This window comes from Leptidea sinapis, chromosome Z, assembly GCF_905404315.1.
Source record: "Leptidea sinapis chromosome Z, ilLepSina1.1, whole genome shotgun sequence".
Classification (NCBI taxonomy): domain Eukaryota; kingdom Metazoa; phylum Arthropoda; class Insecta; order Lepidoptera; family Pieridae; genus Leptidea; species Leptidea sinapis.
This window is the reverse complement of record NC_066312.1, coordinates 25,104,394-25,130,482: the sequence shown is the minus strand read 5'-3', so window position 1 is coordinate 25,130,482 and position 26,089 is coordinate 25,104,394. Positions and strand designations below refer to the sequence as shown.

Here is a 26,089-nt window from a genome sequence, read left to right as displayed (position 1 = left end):
AGAGGCACACGAGAAATTCTATAAAGACCGTATTCCATAAAGCGTCTTAGTTCATATATCACGATTAAGTCTTTTAATGAAAATCGTAACTATATTATCTTATTATGATCGTGGTGTACATATTAATGTCCTACACGTTCGGCCTTTTGTTCCCATAAAACATCTGTGTTTCTGTTTGGATGGCGATGTAGTCAGTTAAATAATATGCAGCTGTAACATCAACGAGAATATATCGAATAGAAATGTGCACCTCACCAGTTATAGTTTCAATATCTGTCTATGTGTATTATTAGAACGTTCCTCTTTCTTATTAACATAAATGATTTACCTTACCTACAAAAAAACAAGGTAGTATCTTTTGCGGATGTTCTTCACTCATATTCAAAGTGAAAAGAAGCCTAGTTTTATATGACGAAGTAAGCAATGTTCTATCTGACATCGTGTATTGATTTAGCACCAATAACCTATTATTTTAGTTATTTTCATAGTTTTATAACTGTGATAATAATAATGTTAACACCATGGTCTAAGAGCCCGTGGACCCCAGACCTACGTCATTTTTTAAAAGCTGAAAGTTTGTCAGCGCATGCTGAAGAAAGGTAAGAACAATGGTCCATTATGGAGTTTGGGTTGCAGTGGCTTTGGAAAAATATAAACTTGTTATGCCTACTGTGCCGGGTTAGCAAGTCTTTTGTTGGGCAATGTACGACATGATGCCTGAAAATGTAAAAAATGTGTTATGAAATTCAAAATAATTGAAATAGAACTTATATAAAGTTTACTAGAACATATATGACTTTTTAATGATACCACAGATTGGGAATGGAGAGACCACCCTTAGGTTATTTTCTCATAAATTTTGTTGTGTTAAATTATATTCTGACGAAATTTTATTTAAAAAAAACAGCCCGCTGAATGTTTGCGCCCGTTCTTCTCAAATTGGTGGTAGTTTTTAGACGTTCAAAAGTCATTATTAAATCCCATTTTGAATAAAAATATTAAAATTTTAATCAAATCAAACGAGTAGTTTTAAAGTTACAATAATTTTTGTAATGAGTGAATGTAGTGCAGTGACGTTACACCGTTCACTTGTGCGCAGCAGCTAGTTGCGTAATCTAGCAACGTAATATTTCGGAATATGTACGATGTACTAAAAATATTATTAATGAATTATTTTGTCTTTAGTAGAGCATACTGTAAATGAAAAATCTAAATGATATTCCTCGTGCAAGGGTACCTTTGCTGCGAGCTACTCAGTTTTGTGATAATTCTGAGCTGCACTGCTATTGGCCATATCATTTTGAATTTGGCTAACGTCTTGCATCACTTGTCACTTTTTATCATTAAAACTGATACCTTATGTGCTGTGGTTTTTCCAGGTACTCATGAAAATGTGCATCGGCTGGGGCATCATTGGTCAGTGTTAGAGTAGCTATAAGTACCTAATTTATAATTCACCATATTGTTTTTGTTATCCTACTTGATAATGTGATGTAATATATTTTAATAAACTTTTTATTAATTTTATATGGCTTTTTTTAATGCTTGTAATGCTAAATAGCTAATATTCACACAATGTATCGTTGGTATAAGTACGAGGCATACCAAAGATGAACGATAAGCTATTTTCTTTGTATTAAAAATCTTGAAGTACAACGTGCAAGAGAACAACACTATGCAGATTCGCGAACTGTGTGATTTGGTTACAAAATAGGAAGATTTTTTAAACTCATAACAATATTAACTTTATATACTTATTAATCTATTGACGTTAGGAAAATTGTGTTTTTATATCATATTGATTGATAAGATGTTTATTAGATACTAGCTGACCCGAAAGACGTTGTTCTGTTCATAATAAAAAAAACTCTTGCGGATGGAATTTTGGAAAATCCGTTTTTAGCTGACCTCTACTCGGTGAAAAGAATATTCCCACCAAATTTCAAGTCTTTAGCTCTACTGGTTCCAGAGATATCGTGATGAGTGACTATATACGTGGAAATCTCTTATTGTATAATGTATATATAGATTGAACTTCGGAAATGTCTTGATTCATACCACAAACTTTCAAGAATTGGTCTTAAGATTTGAATGATCAGGGCGAATGCGAGACGGATCGGAAATTAAAGATTTGCGGGCTAACTCGTCATGCAAAATGTTCATTAAGTAGTTGCTGAAGATGTGAAAAATTGCTATTATCATTGCTGCATTGATCTCTTGACATCGATCAAGTTATTTGTCCATGTTGCCCATGAAGTATAATTGTAAAAATTTAAGCTGTGCATCTTCGAGAGGTTGCAGTGATCCAATACGATGGTGAATCTGTCCTTATATCTACAATATCAAAATCAAAACCCGTATTACTGATTTATAAACACTTTTTTTAGAATTAGCATACACAATACATAGGAATAAGTATAGTACGTATGTTATTCTTTTACTGTACTTACACGCAGTAAGTATGTAAATAAATAAATACCTTGAATGTCCGATTAAATCCTCGTTCTTAGATGTCTGCCCCAAATGAGGTCATTTGGAAACAAACATTGTATTTTTGAGTGTTTTCTAGAACATGGCAGCACAATTCTTGCGTTTCTCCGCAGAATACTCGCAAACAACGTACATCGGCCCAATGCGAAAGCTAGTATGCAAGGAGTACTACAGTATAAGTACTGCAATCGTATCGAAACGCTGCTCGATTCAAATCAGTACTTCATATACTTTTTCTTGTGCGTCGAAAATTATCTATAAGTTGTTGATCTCTGAGGTTTTACTGGACGATTTCGTATTGCCAGCCGATCCGTTTTACGAGCTGCTACGCATTGCTCTTGTGATTCATAGCACGAAGACGATCCATACTAACGCGGTTCTTTTCACCTGCAATTTCTTGTTCTTCTTCAGTCCTTTCATTCGCAATATTTCGAATCCTAGTTGCATTACGTCTTTGTCGGGAATAATTTGATCGTCGTGGTCGTGACATTTTAATGATAATATCGGCACAATAAGCTAATAGAAACTCGAAACAAACACACCAACCGGTCAACTTAAACAACATGACGTGCACTATCAGTTCTATTTTATAACTCATGTAGCGTGAAACTAACAAAAATCTTTATTGAATTCTTTCTATTCTCGAGATGTCATCAAAATGTCAATCCATACAAAATGTATCAGAAAATATTTTTTTTATGACAATATTTTTTCGTAATTTTTTTGATATTTTATGACTTATTATATCCAATGTCCGTCTCCTGGCTCTAAGCTACCTCCTCACCAATTTTTAGCCATATCGGTAAAGCCGTTCTTGAGTTATAAATAGTGTAACTAACACGACTTTCTTTTACCAGTAGGATCCGTTTCTACAAAGTAACCGGCTTGTGGGATAGTCGTTAATAATATTCCAACATACGGGTTAATGTTGTGAAGAGGGGGCCACATTGCAATAATCCGTATTAATTGACGAATCCTCAATGAGAGTTTGATAAACATTTAGTATTGTATCCAATAAATTCCGATACTACATTTGGGGGCTATATAGATTAATGATGAAGTCTGCAACAAGTCTAACTACTGACTTCTCTAACTACCAACAGCCTGCATTGGCATAATCGGCGTCGATATATCGAGCGACGTTCAGTTACGTGATCGTTTGGAAGAGAAGGCTCGACCGCAAAAAGTTAGGTATTTGTTATTGTTAATTTAATACCTAAGAGGACGTGTGCAAGTCTAGCTCGCGTCGAGGTTCTGTTCACAGTCGTAAAAGGCACAGAAGTGATTTGTTTTTCTCAGTGAATGATTCCTTTGGAATTCTTTTTGATGTAATTTCTAATGCTACTACGTACGTACGTATGTAGCTATTTAAGTGATTCCTACTTTTTGAAGGAAAATTGAAAATATGTTGAATATTTCAAGGTCTTACAACACATACATTACTATCCTCAACTAATGTTTGACAACGAACGAATATTCATTTAAAATTACGATTACACACCTATTCATTGTATAGAAATAACTAAGCTATTTTTATAATGTGACCTTATATAGGTAGGTATCTACCCTTTTAGGTAAATAAAAATGTTTTAAGCACAGTAATGAAGAAACAGTAATTGAACTTTATTTTGATACTTTGTATTTTTTCTTATCTAAAAGAACCAATGTACTTTCACTGCAAAAAAAACGTGCGACTCAAGCACACCTCTATAACTATGTATGCAGTTATAAACTTACCTAGGCTCACACCGACCACACGGGAAGCAACAGCTTTCAAATAAAAAAGAATTATCAGAATTGGTTGACCCAGTCAATAGTTCTGAGCTAACAAAAATAAAAAACCGTTGAATTGAGAACCTCCTCCGTTTTTGAAGGCAGCAACCCTAGTCACAACCAAATCTTTGGCATCTGTTGTCAAATGTCAATATCCGACATAATTATACAACAATATAAACATTCCTTTCGAACAAGTTTAAATGCATAAAAATATATTAGTTACGATTTATAAATAAAAATTGATTGATTAATAATGAGAATTATTAAATACAAATTATAATTAAATATGCGAAAGGATTTTTAGGAACATAACGTGAAATAGGTTCAAAGAGATCTGTCGGTACCTAAACATACTACGGACACCTTGAGGCAGTAGGACAGACAAAAATGTTGGGAAACGCCGGTAGCTAAAAATGTTTGGTGGCCTACCAATATTGGTTATATTTAATAATGAGGAATATACTGATTTACTCATTATCTACTGCTAACGCTCTGTTCCTATTATTCTTTATCTTATCTATAAAAAAAGAACAGTATAAACAAAATCCACGTTTTTTCGCTTTAACAGTGCTTTTAATCATACACGCAATGATCACCAGACTGTTGATTAAAATGAAATGGCTTCAAGTTATTGTTTTGCATTTCAAGACAGTCAAGGTGAGATATGTCTGTCTCTTTTCAGTGCGTTGCGTTTTGCGAAAGTTAGAAAAGTCAAGCATTATAAGTGTGTGGCTCAACTTATTATTACTTCTCTAGGCTTGTTAATTCCTCTGGTTCTCTACTCTGCGACTGTGTTGAATAGCTAATATAAGAGTTTAAAATTTAAATACTTTCTCTGTAGTCTGTAGTCTGTGGAGTGTGGACTGTGTTACTGATAAACATGGAGGCTAATGAATTTGTTCAATAAAATTTAAAAACAATAATCCAAATTCAGTATTCTAAAATTATTAATAGCATAACTTAAGTAGTATAATATACGTACAGTGTTGTGCAATTGTGCTTCGCGAGGACGCAAACAATGAAGTAGGTATTTACGCTTAAATAGTTGTTTGTTGAAACGTAATGTTTCAGTCGATATTTGAGTGCTGCAGATAAGTGTATGCAGAATTTCACATATCACTATGTTGTTATAAACATATAATTTTTATATAATTATTATAAATGAAACGGGGAAAATGTTAATCCTATACTTTGTTCCATACCTTGTTCTGAACAAAAAGAGTATCATTTTAGAGCTGGCTATCGAATAATATAACTTAGAAATAATGAATGAATAATGTTAAATAATGAATAAAACGCCCTGTTTAGTTAAACTATGTCTATATTTAATTAATTATTGAGACTCAGTGTGAGAAAGTCAATTATATTGGTAAGTGTTTTATACTATTTTAATTATGGTAGGTTCCCAATCAAAAAAACCAACTTATTATACCTTTGGCATTATTGAATAAATTTATTGAATTATATGCCTTATATATAATATACAGGAATATGCTTCATCATAGGGTAGTGAAAAACATTAAAGGGACATTATCTAATCATATTACAGTCTTAGATATAAACAATTTTATATTTTTGTTAGGTAATTAGTTTAATATGGAGAAAAACTACAAATTTTATAAATCTATTTATAAATAAAAGAAAAACAAGGTAAAAATAACATCAAAAAATATAAACTGTAAAATGAATGTATGTTTACTCTTTTTAGACCATGTATAGTAAAGGATTATCTGCAGCAATTAACTTATAAATGATTTCCTTACTGATGATCACCCTAATTCTAGGATTTAGGAGAATTTTACCAACAGTATAAATAGGTCATTATTTAATACTACTACCCTAACATGTTTTAATAATTCATAATTTATGTTTTTTACTGTAATGAAGTGTGTATTTGGTGTGTCATCACAAAATCTCTTTTTCCACATATCTTTTATATCCAGTGTTTCTTATTTTTTAGAATATCAAAGTTCTAAAAAATATTTCTCCATGGACAACTTAATTACTAAACACAACCATCAAAGCTGACAACATTGTATTGACTGTGACAGTGTTGATCATGCAGCATCCGTCAATTGCAAGCCTGTCCACCCTATTTTATAGAAAAACTTAAACATGAACAATTCAATATTCGTCTTGAGTTAACAAACACCAACAGATCCAATTCACATAATTATATTTTTGCACACAGCTATATATGAGCTCATAACTGTGCCCTGTGGATTCAAAGAGAGATAATATATTTATTCACTTAGGTCAACATACATGAATATCCAAAATTGTATGTTGGAAAAGTTGAGCTTTTATAAGAAGTAGTGGTAAGAAACTCATTGCATCTCTTTTCAATCTATATTTATAGTTTCAGCATTTTACATATATTTTATTTTGACTTACTTCATATAATTAATAAAAATATTAAATAAAGATATTATATGATATGGTATATCTATATATACCATATTCTTGTTTCACAGTGTTTGTTATTATTCTTCTCTGGAACGGCTTGATTAATATTTATGAGGTAGGTTTGTAGGTCTGAGAACAAACAGTGTCTGTTCACGAACATGGCACATGGATCAGCCATCACTTGGGAAAGGTAACAACCTGTCCCCCCAATAAATCCCATTTAAGCGAGCATGACAAGCCTTGTCCCGGGAACTCAAGTAAAAAAAAGTAATATATATGCATGTGATATTATATTTGATGACAAATCATGTCCAATTAAGTATCAAAAAAAATTTTTTTCTTAATTTAATACCACTAGGTATATGTATATATATATATATATATATTTTATGAAAATAAGGGATGAGATGAGCAGGACATTCAGCTGATGGTAATTGATATGCCTTGCCTATTACAATGCAGTGCCACTCAGGATTATTGAAAAACCCCAAAAAATCTCAGCGGCACTACAACTGCGCTCGTCACCTTCACAGGCCTTGGCTAGTAATTTCACTAACTACGGCGCCCTTCAGCTCGAAACTTACACATTGATGTTTCACGGCAAAAATAGGCATTGTTTATAGCTATAATAATTTATTTTTATAAGTAATAGACATATTATGTTATTCACACTTTTTTTACACATGTACTTAAGTTATGTAGAATATAAGCAGTTTTATTACATAATTTTCAAAAATTTATAATAAAACTTATAAAATTGGGAAGCTGAGCCTAAACTTATCCGTGAACTATGTAACCTGCAAATAAACACGAAATACTAAGAGCATTTAATAACTTATGTATACTGATTAAAACACAGAACCCCTTGTAATCTAACACCATGTTCAGTAGACTGTTTAGAAATTGTTAGCACGCGCGTATTCGTCAGCAACTTAAAGTGTCATTAGGCTCAAGCTGCTACATAATATTATGTTACAGCTGCAGCTATAAAGAGATTATATATGACTGAAGTCTTGAATTATGCATTGATCGCCTCTGCACTCCAACCGGATACGTCAGTGTATACGCGTATTTGCAAAGTTCGCAAATAATACTACTCCCAAGTGTGCATACTCGAGCCAGTCGCGAACAATGTGTGACGTTGATGTGCCACATGTTCTGTTAATCTTTGCTAATAATTAAAACTAAAATTTGTTGCTTAGTAAAACTGTGCAAAAATAACAGTACAAGAAATAAAGACACTGGGATCACATATCATCGGTAAGTATTTTATTTATTTTAAGGGAAAATAAAACAAACTGTATTCTACAAAATTTTAAAGATGCCATTGAGTGTCAAGAAGCCACATACACAATAGTTGCCGTAATAAAAAGGCGTAATTCTTAAGTAGTATGGTACCTAGTTAGAGTGCAGCAGAGACCAAACCTTAATCTAAGATGTTAAGTATTATTTAAGTTCCCGACCATTTCATTTCATTTCATTCCATTCACCAATTTAGGCAATTAAGCGTTTTTTTTTATTTGTTTATTTAATAGAATAATTTTGTATTTTATACAAACATTTATCACATTCTATCAAATTATATTTGATGGTATTACTGCTATGTGTCTGTCAGAGAGCTGTATCTCATAAAAGGCACTTATTTTCTCCCTCCTTTTTATTACTCTAGTCGACATAATCAGTGTCAGAAAGAGAGATCTCTCAGAATTTGTTTATGCACTCTTTAAAATTTACGCAATGAGAGTGTATCACTACTATCGGTACTAAAAGAATAAAAACTAAGCCTAATATACAATATCTTTTTTATCATATTGTAATAGCAGTCATTGGTTGTATGATGGTATGAAACTGTTCATATATAAATTAGTCTCACATTTACTTTAGTAGCGAATTTTGTAACATACTATACACTCTACAGCATGCTCTAGCCTCTTTTAGTTTAATTTTTAATTTAAATATGTTGAATTGGGATTATACCTTAGACCATTATTATTATCTTTAAAGTCTCCCTACTCCTCTATCATTAATTAATCTTCCTGTTTTATAAGTGACAAATTATTTTTATAATACTCTACAGTACATAATAACCTACTTTAATAATATTTTATATATTGGCTTGCGCTCAGTGATTTATTTTGTAGATAGACTAGTTGATATATTTCAGTGATTTGTTTATTAATAGCGAATTTGACTAAGTGACTAAGTAATAATATACCAATATTCAAAATTAATTAAAGACTTACTAGAATACCTTATCAGGGTGTATTTTTTATTCATTCATTTATTATAGTTTTTTGCCCTAGAAGTAAACTAAATAGGGTTGCGCCCGATGCCGTATAATAGGCACTATATCAATTCCAAAAAACATCATCACAGAAAAACACCATTATGACTAAGCCCAATCCAGGAATCGAACCCAAAATTTCAACCATAGTTATTACCGCTACGTCAGAGGTAGGCAAACATTCCTAATAACCCGGAATATGCCTCCTACAATACTATAAAAAATTCTCTATCACCAGATATATTTTTCCTTAATGGGCATAGAATCCATGACCCTTCAGCGGTTGCTTCGCATGAAAACACTCCTAGGAGCTTCTAACAAGCTCGACATATATAGTGACAAACTCCTTGACCCGTTTTATGTTCTTTGTACTCGTTATCTTTACTATCAGTCTTTATGACCTAAAGTTGACCGCGAACTATTTTCAGAACTCCCGTCTTTAAATAATTTTTATATTATTTAATCATTCCAGTGACCTAATTCCATCTAATGTCTCGCGTAAAAGAGTGAGGTGGCCTAGTTTTATGGAAGAGGGAAACAAACGATTTGCGCTGCGCTTTTAAATAAGATTTTTTACGAGATGAATTACAAATTTATAAAATACGCAATGCGAATTTGGCAAGCATGTTTTAAAGTTTTGGTGAAAACTGTACATTGAAGTACAGGAGTTATTTGATATGCTTTGTATTAGTTTTATATATATGTGTATAAGTGTCACGGAATATTGTAATGTTTTCATCACTTTCGAGACAGCAATTGCATCAAACATGTAGTACCTATCCATCGATATAGTATAGGACAGAGGTACCTATAACAAATATCAAGTATGTTAATAAAAAGTACATTAGTAAGGAAATTTTTCATTCTATTTTACCTCAAACAGTTTAAAAATTCTCGTAGGCATGTTATATACAGTGTATTTTCTAAGTCAGCGTCACATTAATACGTGTTTCTTTTAAATTTCTTAAACTACAATTTACTTCAAGTTCAGCAAATGTATGGGTTTCATTTGATGTTAAGTGATCATAGTTTGTTTAAATGAGATTAGTTTATTTACTTACGAATAAATACTGGGAGGCTCTAAAATAAGGCTGATAGTGAGCGGTACGCGGCCTTCTGGATTAAGCAAAGATCGTAAGTTAGTTCTATTTGAGCGTTTAAAATATTCATGTGAATTGATACATAATAATAATAATAATAACTTTTATTTCTCACCAACAACCAAAATTACAATATAGCGAAAACTTAAAAATACAGGGGATACATAAGTTTTGGTTGTGGATCGCTGGTGCCTGTGGTAGGTAAAAAAATATCTGTATTACTGGTCACCAGGATTCAACTTTTACACAGTGACTAAAAAGCTTGAAATTCCAAAGGATAGAGGTAAATGTGTGTGTGTGTGTGTGTGTGTATGTGTGAGTGTGTGTGTGTGTCATAATGCGTTATTCATGTGCACGGTAAATGTCATCTTCTATCACATATTTAACGGGGAGTGTTTGGATGGATTGTTCTGGTACCAGAACATAAATTCTACCACCAAACAACACAACACAATGTGATATTTTAGTCATTTCACGTCTAGTTCTAATTTTGCACAAACGTTCATAAGATATGTTTTGGCCTGGAAAGTTACATCGTGGAATCATCTAGCGGCAGCTGTATTACCGAACCGATACGACTTATGATTGATTTTAATATCCGATCTGTAGTTTAAGATTATTATGAAACCAAATTTTATATCATCACTCTATCATGAACCTGCATTTCTGTATGTCTATATATCCAAATCCATACATACTAAAAAACACTTATGAATCACATTCATAAAAATAGGTAGCTAAAAATATACCGTCATCCCATAGATGGATTAAAGAAAGAGTCGACCAAAACATTCCATAGATCGGTTATTGCATATTAAAATTTAGGAGCCTTCAAACTTAGAGTCTTCATTTTGACCTCTGATACTGCGAATGTCGATGTGATCGTCAATGATCCGAGTCGCTCTTCGTTGTATGCGCTCAAATTGAATAAGCTGTTACTGGGGAGCGCCCGCCCAGAGGTGAGAACAGTACTCCATGTGAGGCCGAATTTGCACCTTATATAGTTGCAGCCGCTGGCTTATACTGAAGTACTGTCTTGCCCTACCAAGCTTTTTAGAGACCAGTTTGGACTTCTCTTCCAAGTGACCACGGAACTGAACGTCGCTCGATATATTTACGCGAAGTATGTTGATACAGGTTGCGGCAGTTAGAGTAGTGCTCTCGAATCGGTATTCGACAAAGGGGGACTCTTAGCTTTCTTGGGTTCCTCTACCATTATATAAACTGACATTATTTTGTTTACCTAGTACCCGGCAGATAAGTATGATAATTGCTACCAGATCCATCCTATAATTTAAATGGCGCTTATCTGCAAGATAACACTACATTGTGAGACGCAAATTCTTTATTCGATAAATAAGTAAGAAGTAGCCTATTCGTAACTTTACTTGTCTATTGTGAAACAAGGCCTTAATATTAAACTAAATATTATAGTCAGTCAAACGGTCCTCAGAAGTGTAGTGATTGTCGTAGTTGTTTCACAAATGTTCTCTTTTTCAGCATTGGCACGGATGGCACGATTTAAAACCCTCTGAGGACACAGGCTTTAGCTCACTGGATGGCTATGTATTATTACGCGAGCAAATTAAATGAGGCGTCGTGTAGCGGGTGCAACGTTAAGGTAAATATAACATATGGTGCTTCTAAATGGACTATACCCACTTTAACAACAATACTACCGGCAACATTGTTATTTCATCGTAAGTTTTCTCTCTGCTTTCTCTCTGTTATTCACCTGTCTTAACACAGGACTAGCTCACAAATTTGAAGTTGAAATTTGAAAACAAACAGAGTTGAACAAAGCATACAAGATTTTGTGACGATACTCGAACGGTTAGCTTGGTTTTTTTTTTATAAATTTATTTAATCATAAATATATGCACAGTTGGTACTTAAATTTTACATCTCGCCAAACTGTTGCAACAGTTTGTTGGCGAGTTTACGCTCTTAGACAATATTATACTATTGTGCATCTATAATAAATTATACCTAATTTGTTCGTTATATTATACACTATTACTAATACACATATAACATTACACACATATCATTACTTAGTTATCAATTCATAATATTCCTAAAAACATATTAAAATCTTACCTGTATACATATAACTAAACTATACTACTTTAAATATTAAGGCTTATGTGGAGACGTTAAGAAAGTGCTCTTTAATTTTTTCTTAAGTACTACTCTACAGTCTTTTTTATCCTCTTTTAACCATTCTATACTATTAAAAATTTATATCACTTTCAATTCAATTCATATCACAACATATTCCCTTAATCTTTCCCCATAGTAGTTACATATTTTTGGTATTATATATATATTCCTGATATTCTTTCTCAAATTTTCCCTCAGATTAACAGGGTTTTTAAATCTATTTGAGTAATAATTTTCTTTTGTTATTAAATAGTTTACTTTGTTAGTTACTGGCAGTATTTTTAAGTCTTTAAATATATTGTCATAATTTTTTCCGTATTTTTCCTTTTCCTTGCTTCCAATTATTAGTTTTAATAGTCTAATTTGAATTTTTTCAATCTCGTTTAAGTAAGTCTTAAACGTTTTACCGTAAATATTTAGACCATAGCTTAAGACTGAATCAGCTAGTGCATAATATACTACCAGTTTTGTATGTTTGTTCAGCACGGGCTCGAGATGATAGAACTGCCCTAGAACCGATCGTAGTTTATTGCATACCGCTGTCACATGTGTTTTTAAATTGAAGTTACAATCGATATGCAATCCCAAATACTTATAATTTTCTACATATTGAATATAGCTACATGCGCACGCATATTTATCTCTGTGTAGGCAGTCGTAGCTATGCCCCACTATACCTATATCCTTGTATTGGACTGTCTTAGCGCGTCTGTTATATGGCGAGTAAATATGCATGCATTTTGTTTTGTCCATATTAATAATAATGCCGTTATCGTGTGCCCATTTAGTTAGGCTTTCAAAATCTATTTGGATCACGCGCCTCTTCCACGTCGTTAGACGCGTATAGCAAGCACATGTCATCTGCATACATAAATACTCGACATGTCTTAATCACATTAACTGCACTATTAACAAGCATTAAATATCCCACTGGTCCATATATCGAGCCAGTCGGTACTCCTAAGGTTACCTGACACTCGTCACCCACAGTCCCGTCAATACATGTGCGTATTGTTCGTTCTGACAGGTAATTACGGAACCAGTTATTAGTCGGGCCCTCAATGCCACACTCTTTCATTGCCATTAATAAGTTGGAAGAGCACTCGCACGGAACGCGAGATGCTCATGGGTTCGAGTCCCGCATCGTACATAAAATTTTGTTTTCAGTTTTATTTGTGTATTAATCCTAGAAGTGGGGGTTATCACTTAAAAAAAAATAACGAACAGGACTAACTATTACGAATACAGATTTGTCACACTAAGCAAATGTATTGATATAGACATTTGACTCTTAAACATTAAATACTGACTTTCAACTGACGCAATAGTTTTATAGCGTTAGTTTATAGTTAGGCTTGTTACAATTAATAGTAAAATGAAAAGTAGTGTCAATTCTTAGAAAATAATTAACCGTTTAGTTTATATTATTATTACGTGTGTGCAAATTTTGATTACACAACACACAATTGGACTGTTTATTATATTTGCAGTCATAATTTTTTGAGCATAACGCCTTAAATATAACCCAATGGATATTTTAGGATCGTAAAATTTGCAAGTTTAAAAAAAAGGTGTGGGTGAAATTTTATCAATGACTTTTATATATCATCCTCGAAACGTTATGTAGATTAGTACTAAGAAAAATAAGACAGCAATTATACAGCTCACACTTCGGTAAAAGTAACATTATTGTTGATAAATTCTATAATTTATTACTATTTCCAATAAAACATAATTTTTATTAATAATTATTATGTAAATAAAAGCATAAACTTCACATACTAATATTTTTTTGGTACTTCTCTCAGAAAATTTATTCTTATAGCTTGTACTTTTTTCTATAGGTTCATTTATTCAGATCAGTAGTGAATAACGTGGATTGTAAGCATATAAACTGTTTTCCACCCAAGAATTTTGAAAATATTGGCTTTGTTACATAGATGGCGGGCCGGCAGCCGTGAACTCATATCGCTCAAGGTCGCTGGCATTTAGTGTAGTTTCCTTAAGATGCTGAAACAATCTAATTTAAAGTGATTATTATTATAAATAAAATTACCATTCATGATAGCTATTTATTTCCTATATACTAAGTAGGTTTGACTATGTTGTGGTGTTCCAATGCATACCTACATTACTATGTGCCTCTGTAATATAGGTTTGACAACAAAATAATATTGATTTAACATTACGATTACATACCTACATGTTATATTATAGATAAAACTGAGCTATTTTTATAAGATGACCTTATACTAGGTAGGTACAGTTTTAGCTAAAGAAGTCAACCCTAATGTAGTCAAAAGAGGTAATAGTCATGCGATAGAAAGAGAGGCAACTTCTAGATGAATAAAAATGTAGGTCGGCAGCACTGCAATCTGACTTACACCTTATTGTATGATCGCAAGAGTCCCTATTTCTTGAATTGATATTGCCGAGTGAGGCTTGCGTACTTGTACTATTATATATTCTTTGGTATTACTCCACTTCATTCTGTGACGCAGGCAAAATAGTTTTTTCTGGATTTTATACAAAAAATTAACTACTTTTAGTTTTTATAATTCGAGGTATTTGCACAATCTATTCAGAGATGTGCAAAGATGTCTTTATTTATTAATCTACATTCTACAGAATAGATTTTCAATCGTTATCTCAAATAACGCCGTCACTTATAGCTTTACGTGAGAGAACGTGAAAAGTATAACGATACCAGCGGTGTTCGGGCGTGCGTTATAATATACATCTTATTATTATTATAATTCACGTGCAATATCAGAAGATTTATTAGTACTACTGGTCTCCTAGAGGTCGAGTTTCGACTATAATTGTATTAATTTTTTAAGTTTGAACTTTATAAATGTTTATTTCTCATATACCTCTATAATGCATTTGTGTGTGTATGTTGTGTGTCATTCAAGCAGTAGTGTGTGTAATATTTATTGTAATTAATTTAATGTATGTTTAAGACGAAGACGTAGAAGAAGATTACGTTACGTAATTTTAGATACACTATTTGTATTACGTAGAAAGTTTTTACGATTCAGTGGTTCGAAAGGTTTGATAATTCAAGGTGAGTGGGAGGGGGGGGGGGGAGGGGGGGGGGGAGGCTCCTTTGCACAGGATGCCGACTAGATTACGGGTACCACAACGGTGCCTATTTCTGCCGTGAAGCAGTAGTGTAAGCATTATTGAGTTTCGGTCTGAAGGACGCCGTAGCTGAAATTACTGGGCAAATGAGACCTAACATCATATGTCTCAAGGTGACGAGCGCAATTGTAGTGCCGCTCAGAATTTTTAGGTTTTTCAAGAGTCCTGAGCGACACTGCATTGAAATGGGCAGGGCGTATCAATTACCATCAGCTGATCGTTCTGCTCGTCTCGTCCCTTATTTTCATTTCAAAAAATCTTGTCATTGAATAGATTATACACGTTAATGTTACCTTGCTAAAATTTATTATAAATAGACATATTATTATGTATAGACATTTCGAGCAATAGTAAAGATTACCCTAATTTTTATTTTATTATAATAGTTGGGAACTGCGCATCGAACTTCGGTCATTGTGAAAACTTGATAAAGCGCGTTTTCTTTGAGATGGGTCCCAAAACTTTACAGCTGAATCTGAGATACTAAAAATACAAAATTGCTCGTGTAAATAAAAAAAAATACATTAAGTGCAGACCGTGTTACTCAGTGATAATATAACATACTGTCGCGTAGCAATGCTTCGACGTACATGACGGGAGTTGTCAAACTTCAAGGCATTGATAATTTCGACAGCTCCGTCAACAATACTCGTAGCTCAGCGGAAAAGTATTTACTCTGACGCTGGAAACCTGGGTTCGATACCTACCAGTGTAAGTAATTAAGTAAAATTAACGGAAATTTCTAGTGAGTTCAGGATCAAATCGAACAGAAAAAAAAGGATGGAAAATGTGTAAGCAGGTTAAAAATAGTTGAAAGAAATTTCTAGTTCAATTTAAATTTAATGATGGTAGAGAATAATTTTGAAAATAGAACAGACCCATATAAGCCTTACTAAGCGTGGTCTATGGCAATTCTAGTTCAGACTCGAAAGTGAAAAGGAAAAGAAGAGAGAAGAAGAAGTAGTGAAAAGTATTAAAAGTGGAAAGTGACTCAGTGAGAAGAAGATAGAAGAGAACCATTGTTCGGTGCGGTGTGATCTGCTGAAGGCACTGCCATCTGAGGAGGAACAGCGGCAGACCGGCGAAGTGCAAGTACGTGGAAGTGAACGCAAATAAAGTTCCTTTAAGCTGTGTATAACTTTCCACCTTTCCCTTACCCACTCTCATGATAATACTTCTCGTCGAATAAGCCTTAAATCAGTCACGTACTTCTTTTGAGTTTATTCATACACACATAAAAATGGATGAACAGGTCAGGTGTAGGTACCAATAATAAGCGAGCATGTATGAAAAAGGTTGACAGGCAGAGAATCCAGAGAAGAATCTTACATTCATCAGGTCATAGCAGACTTGATTATATTGTATTCATGATTTTTTCATCAGTAAACATATCACTTGGTGAAAGACACTGTACCTTACTAGATCAGCCTGTGTCTTGAACAAAAAACTGTGATTACTTAAGTACATACGACAGAAGCGAAAACGTCATCCAGGCAAGTTTAATAATACGAAATTCAAAATAATTTATCATATATATAAATATACTCTTATAATATTATTCTGTATATTAAATAGTTAATAGCCGACGGTGACAACACAATCTCATTAAATATCAACAGAATTAAGTGCTCAGCTCGCTTAACGAATTTGCACTTCAATGTATTGAGAAAATTTGATTAAATAACTACAATATTATTTTGACACTTGGCCGATTGTCAACCGGCACTGGGACGTCACCAAGAAAGAGATTATTTCTGGCCGAGATCAAGTTGACGTGGCGGCGATCGCTTGTCCACCGCAACGATCTCGCTCGGTTCTAGTTGTCGTCCATGGTAGTGCGTAGAAATAAAGCAATCCAGGCAATGGCTGCGTTCAACGTATCGGAGTTTTTAATTTAATTTTCCAATAACCTATCTATCCTTAGTTTAACTCACTAAAGGTAAACAAATCTATCCTTTTACGCTTACATACGCATATTGGACATAACTGTGGATAGATAAGATCTTGTCATTAAACGATGACAGCAATGTATCCATAACTAGAGATGCGTTATTGATAAAGGCCGTAAATCGGCACCGTGATCTCGTTCTCGGTGACGTCCCGGTGACGCTAACGGTGAAGAAACGTCCTAAGTGTACAGTATTACGTATAATGTATGGCAAACTTGATCAAAACTTAAGAGAAAGGAGAGCTTTCGCTGGTCTTCTTTATATTTTGATAAGGCCTCAATGTTTGTATTGGATTTTTGTGCAGGTGAGTCCACCAGCCGCTGACGCCGAGTGCCCGTCGCCCGAACCTGTTTCGCTGTCCGATTCTGCGCTGATCGGCACCGGGCTCACGTTCTATGGTGTAAGCATTCATGTATTACTGGCAAACAAGAATTTGCTAGTTACTCATTCTAGTGAGCTGTAAGACCCATATAATACACAATAGATTTAATAATATCTCAAATCTTATACCTTTAAACCAGCAATTCATCTATTCATATATATATAATCTGAATCTCGGAAACAGCTCCAACGATTTTCATAAAATTTAGTATACAGGGGATTTCACAACGCAGGGTTCACGATTCTTGATTGAACCCAAATCTCTGAGAGGGTTCTTAATTGCGCTCGTCACTTTGAGACATAAGATCTTATAGTTATAGTAGTGGCGTATAAAATACCAACATTTTATGTGACAGAAATTTATTTAATAATTTGAGACGCAATTTCTTGGAAACTCAAGAAGTACCTGACCTTCTAATTGACTAAGAAGGCTAACTGTATATTATGATTACTTTCGATCAAAAGATTTAATTGTTATACAAAAAATATCTCCTATATTAGAGCGATTCTATAAATATCGAACCAAGCATGCGCAAAAGAGGAAAAACAAATATTTTTCTTTCAGAATGACGATTATTATTCGATGGTAAGAGGCAGTACCTTCTTAGCAGAGAGTGGAGTGACGCATTTAATGATGAACGGTGGCTTGAACCTCGTCGCCGCGCAGAAAATAGACCCAACTCAGGTATTTAAATTTAACAGAAATTAAGAATACCGATAATATCAGGCATTCTCACACTTATTCAACGCCCTACGTACAATTACACGTTATCTTACATTGGATTAGGAATAAGTTTTTTTATCAACAATCGAAGGTGATAGTAATTAATGAGAACTCAAGTAATTCCCGAACATTATTTTTTTCGGGAAGCTCCGTAAAATCTTTTCATCCCAAATACCACAGTGTCTGAATTTTAAGGTTTGTAACCAGTGTGTGTTGTCAGTGATGACTTACGGTACGCTGACGTGGTTGCTAATTGTGGGCCCGATGAGAAAGCTCATGGTCGCTCAGAGTGCAATAAAGAGGGCTATGCTCCCTAGTTTCCCTGCGAGATTGAATCAGAAATGAGAAGATCCGTAAGAGTACCAAAGTCACTGAGATAGCCCAAATGATTGGGAAACTGAAGTGGAAGTGGGCAGGGTATTTCACTCGATGAACAGATGGCCGGAAAGACCTCGGATGGAGACCACGTACTGGAACACGCTGCGTTGGAAGGCCCCCCCACAAGCCAGCATCACACCATCCAGCGCCGGTCCGATCGTCGAGAAGATCTTTGGGGGTGGCCTTTGTCCTTGTCGTTTGTCCGGACAAAGGCCTCCTCATCATCAGCTGGAAGACGTCGATGTCGATGATGATGATGATTAAGTAATTAAACAACAATAATTTGATACGTATTTAAGTGCTCATGAAACAGTTTTTCAACGTTACTGATTCTAGAAGCATTGCTCGAACCTGACATCATTAATATTCAATCATGTAGCGTGCGTAAGCTACACTAAACGTAGTACTTTTTAAATTACTTCGTACGGTGATAATATACTATTTCAATTTTTAATTTTCCAGCTGCCAACGGTATTACAGGGCAAGAGTATTACACTGCCGTTTATGGGATCAGACAAACCGGAAGTAGAATACAAAGACGGACAGATCGTGTCGGCCACTATTGATGGATTGGTCGACCTTTTGAGACCGGGTACTATTATTATTTGTATTAACATGAAAAATATTTCAGCAGCCAATTATCCCTGCCAATAAGTAAAAAATGTGTGTTTTATTATGTTTATATTCATTCCGGAAACAATATAAATACAAACTTGTTAATAATTCCATATTACTTTACTTGCCTGGTGTTTCCCGAGATTGTACACTCGTTGGTTCGTCTCCGTGCGTTGCTTGCAGAACGTTACGATATACCTTCAAAAAAGCTTATACTTCGACAATTACTGAAAAAAGCGCCAATGTCGTCTACTTCGAACAGGTTTCCATTGCGAGTTTGGTGCTGATCAAATTGAGTCTGGGTGTCGTAGGAGGACAGCTTTATTCACCCACATTGCAACGTGAATTAATATATTTACAATTCAACATATTATTTAAAAGACGAAAATTATTAATTAAGTTCTTAAATCTTATATATAAAATTCTCGTGTCGTGGTGTTTGCTAGCAAACCTCTCCGAAACGGCTGATTTGTATGAAATTTTTATGTGCATTCCGTGCCGATTCTCAGACCTACCCGAGGTCTGTGAATCGGCTAACACATGTTCTATATACCCCAAAAAAATATTTTAAATAATTTGTATGACAATACAAAGTTGGCTGGATCAGCATAGCAGCAATGTCATTATATAATAATTCCAGGTGCAACAAAAAGCTTCACATTCACGTTCCTCCTGTGCTCGAGACTGTTCGTGAGACAACATGAGCTGCTCAACAAGCTCTGCAAGCGATATTTCAAGAACTATGAGAAAGTTGTGAGTACTTACTGTCTTCTTTGTATGTGGTATTTCGATCTGAGTAATATTTCAATGTGCTATTAATAGTTTAGTGTTTACGGATTTCTTATCTAAAATCAATTTAAAGCTTAAGTCTGAAACATATTTTTACCCGAATATTTTGCTTGCTCTCTTTTACTAGTATTTCTTAAACCAAACTAGCTACATTAGTTTACAAATAAACTAGCTACACTTAGGGTTATTTTAAGTACAGATGCGGCTGTTGAACTAGTTAATAATCACAGAATGCACTCGGTTGGCATCTCTCTGATATCTACGTTTTTGAAGTGATTTATTTTTATTTTATAACACAAGATCAATCACAAGATTTAAAAGCGATGAAACAAAAAAGCAACAGGAAAAAGAGACAGACACATAAATTCATAAGATTTAACGTAGGAGAAAATGAGATAAGAAGCATTTATACAGTGTTTTGATACCATGCGATCATAGTTGATGAAGAGACTGTCTTTTGTATGACGCAACTATACCTTAATATTTACTGACATCATGCGCACAACGTATTACTACATAGACACCAGGAGAACATAAATATAGTAGCGGTGATATTAAATTTCATCGCGGTTGGTGCAATTCGGAAGGGCTTGACCAAACATGAATACAATTCGAACCGATTTTAAGAAATCTCAAAAAAACTACGAAATTTGTTTTTCATATGTGGATTTTTTGGAATAACTTTTAAACGGCATCACCGATCGATTCTAAAAACTAATCAGCTCGTAACATCAATAAACCATATCAAACGCCACGAAGCCGGTTAAAATTAGTTGCTTCGTTCGTGAGTGATCTTTGACGAAAATTTATTATGTTTCTCCATTTTTAAATGTTCGGTCGGACCGGTGAAGTAGGTGACGAACAAAGCTTGCGAGTGCGTCACTACTCGCTCGTGAGGCCTTGCTGGATAGCGTCTCTGTAGAGGTCGCCGCGCGTACTTACGATTTTGATACCTACACGGGAAGTGAGACAGGCCTGACCATTGATACAAGATTTAAGTTCTTATCACAAAATATATTCGACACAATCCACACTTGTTTCAATTTCTTAAACTAAAAGTGTACCTACATGAACTACATAATATGGTCGCAATCGAGCCTGATTTATTTTTAAATTACCTGCGGTTCTTATAAGTCGACTCAACTATTGTTAACAATAGCGGTTCATTAGCTAACTACTTTGTTTACGCAATCAATCTTCAATATTCCCTATAATTTAACAACTGTCGCTCGTTAGAGTTTGTTTTCTTTTATATTTTTGTTTGTATTACTGATAAATAGTGGAATGGCTACAAAAAATTCCATCACAAATTAATTTTTCTTTATTCGCTACTTACTTGAAACATTTACGGCCATACAAATAAACTTGGTATAAAGTAATACCTAAGAATAAACCAAGAATATGGAAAATGTTGACTATATTGCTGACAACAAGTCAAAAAGCTTTGCAAATAAATGCGGAAACGATATACGTCCGAATAAAACAATCATAAGCAAAATGTCTATTTGTAAACTTTTTCGCATATTCTTGGTTCATTCTTAGGTATAACTTTATACCAAGTTGGTCTGTAAGGCCGTTATATTTTTTTTTTCAAATCGTGTTGTGCATTAATTTTTAAGATCTTCGTAGAAATTTACCCCTTGCGAGCTTCGTATGTTGTTATTTAGGTACATGAATGTGATAATCGATGGTGGTATTTTTTAATTCGGGCTATTGTAAATTGAGAACCGCATTTCTGTCTGATATTCCTTGGAAACTGCCCTTTTATATGCAAACGCATTCCATCTATACCACGCCATAAAAGTACAAAATATAGTCCTTGTATTCTCGAATCGCTTCACGTTTTCTTTCTATCTCATTTTATATGGCTAATGATTCTTTCAATTCTACTGATTTGGTGTCGCTCATAAGTGTTAACAATTGCTAGATATATTTTGATTCCTCTTTTGTAACTCGAGGATCATTGTTCAGGAAGTGTTGGTCTCTCAACCTCGCGGCGACCAGTCGAGTTTCTGTTATTCTGTCTCTGATTGTTGTGTTGTTTGCATTTAGTTGCTACTTGGATACTTAATGTTTTTTTTTTTTTTGAAATATTGTTGGTGTAAGATATTGAATTCATTTTTCCGTTTTCATTCACTTTTGAAGTTTTATTAAATATCATACAAATCATGAGGTTTTTCTTGTAAACCTATAAATAGAATTTTATTATTTTCATTTTTGTTATATAAAACTTTCCGTTCCTTTCCCAATGTCTATTTTATTTCTTATAATTTTCTTGTAGTTGTTTGATAAGGTTTCGTACACGTTGTCCAAGTCCATTGAAATTTTACATGAGTTTTTGCATTTTTTAGAGGACGCATTTTTTTTGGGACATGCGTAGGGGGCAATAGAAGCTTAACCCCAAATATTCCGTGCTTAAATTGTAATATTTCAATGGACACTTATTGTTTGAAAATAGAATTTCACGGAGCCCACGAATACACAATACCTTCCGTCCTAATAATAAAAATTTACTACATTAATTTACATGAGTTAATAAAAATTCTGCTCTCCTTAGTGTTTCCAAAATAATTCAAGTGTTGGGAAAATTTAAGTAATGGGATTTTGTGTTTTCTTGCTTTTAGAAATAGCGTGAATTCTAATTTGTATCTCACACTGCATTTTAGCATAAATATTATGCGCTATGTTGTGGCGATTTATTTATAGGTAACCTAAAATACAATATTGTGAATTCAGTACAACATGTGACTTATAGCGGTGTCAAATATTAAAACTTAGGTCATTTATACGCCTAGGTGGCTATAGACTATGGTAGCTGTGAAAACCTCGAAAAAATTGAGTTTAGAACTAACCTCTATTTTGAGCACATAACGTGTCATACAAATCGCGATTGTAGACGTAGCTTGTCACGCACACTAAACTAATATTCCTGGTCTGTTTTTATCGGTTGTCTAACAGCATGAGACTTTCTAGACGTATAAATTATCTAAGTATTAAAAATTTCGAACTCACGTTTATTTAGAGATTGCAAGTCTACTTTAATTTAAATTGAGACTAAATGATATTTAACAAAAAAAGCTCTCTCTCTCTCTCTATCTCTGACAAACAGTTTAAAATTGTGTTCTTTGTCCAGGGCAAGATTGAACTGATGGAGATGGCAGAGAAGGAAGTAGCAGACATGGTGGCGTTAGTTCGGGTGTTGGATCAGTGGACCACTATGTTCCCGTACGACTTTAGAGATGACCGTGTTATGGCCATCGTCAAGAACATCACGCAGAGGTATTTATTAGTATTACTGCGACCTATAGAAGTGATAACCAATAATGTTTGAAGTACAAAATCATAAAAGACACAGAAAGCACAAGCAAATTTAAGTCCAAAACTATATTATTATATTAATAATTTCAAATTAATTTATTATTGAAATATTACCACGTAAAATAGAATGTAGGCATATAAAATTGAGGAAGAAGAAATACTTGCTGAAGCCAAAGTATGAAAAGTTCATTCCACTTGTTCTAAGATTGCTCCACACTGCCTGCGAGTAGCGTCCTCAGACAATGAACACTCCACCTTACATCTTATCCGAAACGCGGTTCTAGTTTAGACATAAAACTGTTCGGGCAGCTCTGTTGTCAGTCTCCTTTGACCTTAATCCGCGAAGCGGTCAGGTTATTTCCACTAAAGCGGAGAGATGTGGAGCGGGGAGGAGATTTGAGTTCTGCATAGCGGAGATGTGAGCTTTGAAAGCTCGGAATCAGTAAACTGATATCTACGAATGGAAGACGTCATGTCGTTACAAAAGTTATTATTGCTTGAGGAAGAGGAAATAGAGGTTCAAGAAATACAGTTCTATAAGAATATTTTTAGAGCCTGCTCCTTTTTTTGAGTTAAAATACTTCGCTAAACTACTAATGTCGGTTAAAAATACGAAAGGACGCCTTTTACATTCTAGATCAGTCAATCTGATAATTGACGGTTTCGGATGTACGAGACGCGGGTAGAAGGTGCGGGGAAAATGTCTACAAAAATCTCACATCTCCGCTCTGTCGCGCCGCTTGTTCGCTTGCTGCACAAAATCAAAGAAAAATTAGACATCTCTTCTTTCCGCTTGATCCATTTCCACCGAAGCTAAGCGGAGAGGATATGTGAAAATAACGAACTCTGATTGGTTATCAAAATACATCTCTTCTCTACTCCGCTTTGCTGGATACCGGGCCTGAAAGTCTTAGCCGGATATAGTATAAATTGGTTTTCTCTTATAAATAGTAAATTATTATTGAGTCAAAAAAAATTCAGCAATATTAATAATATGTGTACAGATGTTCTGCGGAACACATGGCGTCGGTTCGCGCGGAGGTGTCGGCGATACTGGAGCGGTTACTTGACAAGCTGACAGCTCTGGAGCGCTACGAGGAGACTCTGGTGCATGTCCCGCAACACGCCTCGGTAGACGCGCTCCCGCAGGTACAAACAAGGCATACACCACAGACTGCTTTCAACTTTCTTCCCAAATCGATAGAAATTATGAACGTTCAAAACAGCAGTCATCAAATAACAAATAAACAGGAGATAATCAAAAATATTTTATTTCGTATGTAAATTTCGTTTGTTAGCTCAGTTGGCAGAGCAATCGCACGGAACGCGAAAGGTCGTGGGTTCGAGTCTCGCATCGTTCATAAAATATTGTTTTCAAATTTTATTTGTGTTTAGAGATCAATTCCTCCCACATTCGATTGATTTGCATTTTTTTCGATCGATATGATTCTGCAACACCTGGGGAATTAACGCTCCTGTGATACCTCTGATGTTGCCAGATACAATTTAGTTTCGAATGAATTTAATAAAATTTTAATATGTACATATAGATAATAATAGTATTTATTGAATGTTTAGGGTGACATCCTTACTCTTGGACTAACACCAGTGGAGCTCGCAAACCAGCTCACAATAGTGGAACTGCATCGACTGTCGTTCGTGGGACCCGAAGAGTTAGTGCAGACCTTTGCCCCGAACCAGCCATGCTCTTCCACTAAGGGACTCAACTTGCATCACCTCGACGTCAAGTGCACGAAGAATTTAGAGGCTTACGCTGATTGGTTCAATAGACTCAGTTACTTAGTTGCCACTGACATATTAAAGGTATTTTGGTTGATTGATTTTTTAAATATATGACAATGTCCTTAAGAATAATAACGTATCTGTTTCACCATTAATATTTCTCCAAAACTTGCATAATTCAGTACACAATAATCCTTTTATTGCACACTAACACAATAGAGAGCTCCTTACAGTGTAACAGCTCAAAACCGCAATGCTTTCGATGTCGGTGAGGCATCGCTTATGTCAGTTTATACAAATTATAAAATTAATTTAGAAGTACCAACCAGACGGCATTAAATAATTTTGAGTTATCAACTGTAACATCAATGAAATAAGCATCAACACTTATTTGTGTGAACTTTGAGGGGTTTTATTACGCCTTATATATATATTGTTTATCCAAAAGCGACAAACTTTTTAAGAAAGCACTGCGGGTGTCAATTCCTACGTGTTGCTCACATTCCTTAGACAAATACCACCAATATCTGCCCAAATCGTGTATCTGGGTAGAAATTAAGGCCAAAAAATATTTTGTTATATTTGAATATCTGGTTTTAGCCTTTCTTGAAAACGAGAATATTTCAAACTATATATTTAAAATGTTATCAACTTCATAGCTGCTCCTGTAATCCTCGATATATTGTAATACTCACCGCATATTATCAATCGTTATTATTATCTATGTCGGCGCAATATAAACAGTTATTAAAAAGATAAAAACTCAGACAGAAAAAATAAGAACTTGCTCGGTTTTCACCAAAATGATACCATCGAAGAATCTATTAAG

The 26,089-nt window shown here is 34.4% G+C and overlaps 1 protein-coding gene across 1 annotated transcript in view; it reads left to right on the top strand.

Moving 5' to 3' along the window:
• The first annotated feature begins 5,118 nt into the window (after positions 1-5,118).
• The window catches only part of LOC126978808 (ras-GEF domain-containing family member 1B-like), a 33,437-nt gene continuing 12,466 nt past the window's right edge, over positions 5,119-26,089 (top strand). Inside the window, exons 1-9 of the mRNA XM_050827889.1 lie at positions 5,119-5,289; positions 11,557-11,677; positions 17,617-17,712; positions 18,259-18,378; positions 19,258-19,387; positions 20,051-20,163; positions 23,333-23,478; positions 24,522-24,666; positions 25,096-25,341. Of these exons, the coding sequence (XP_050683846.1) occupies positions 11,615-11,677; positions 17,617-17,712; positions 18,259-18,378; positions 19,258-19,387; positions 20,051-20,163; positions 23,333-23,478; positions 24,522-24,666; positions 25,096-25,341 (1,059 nt within the window). The 5' untranslated portion in view covers positions 5,119-5,289; positions 11,557-11,614. The remainder of the gene's footprint in view (positions 5,290-11,556; positions 11,678-17,616; positions 17,713-18,258; positions 18,379-19,257; positions 19,388-20,050; positions 20,164-23,332; positions 23,479-24,521; positions 24,667-25,095; positions 25,342-26,089) is intronic.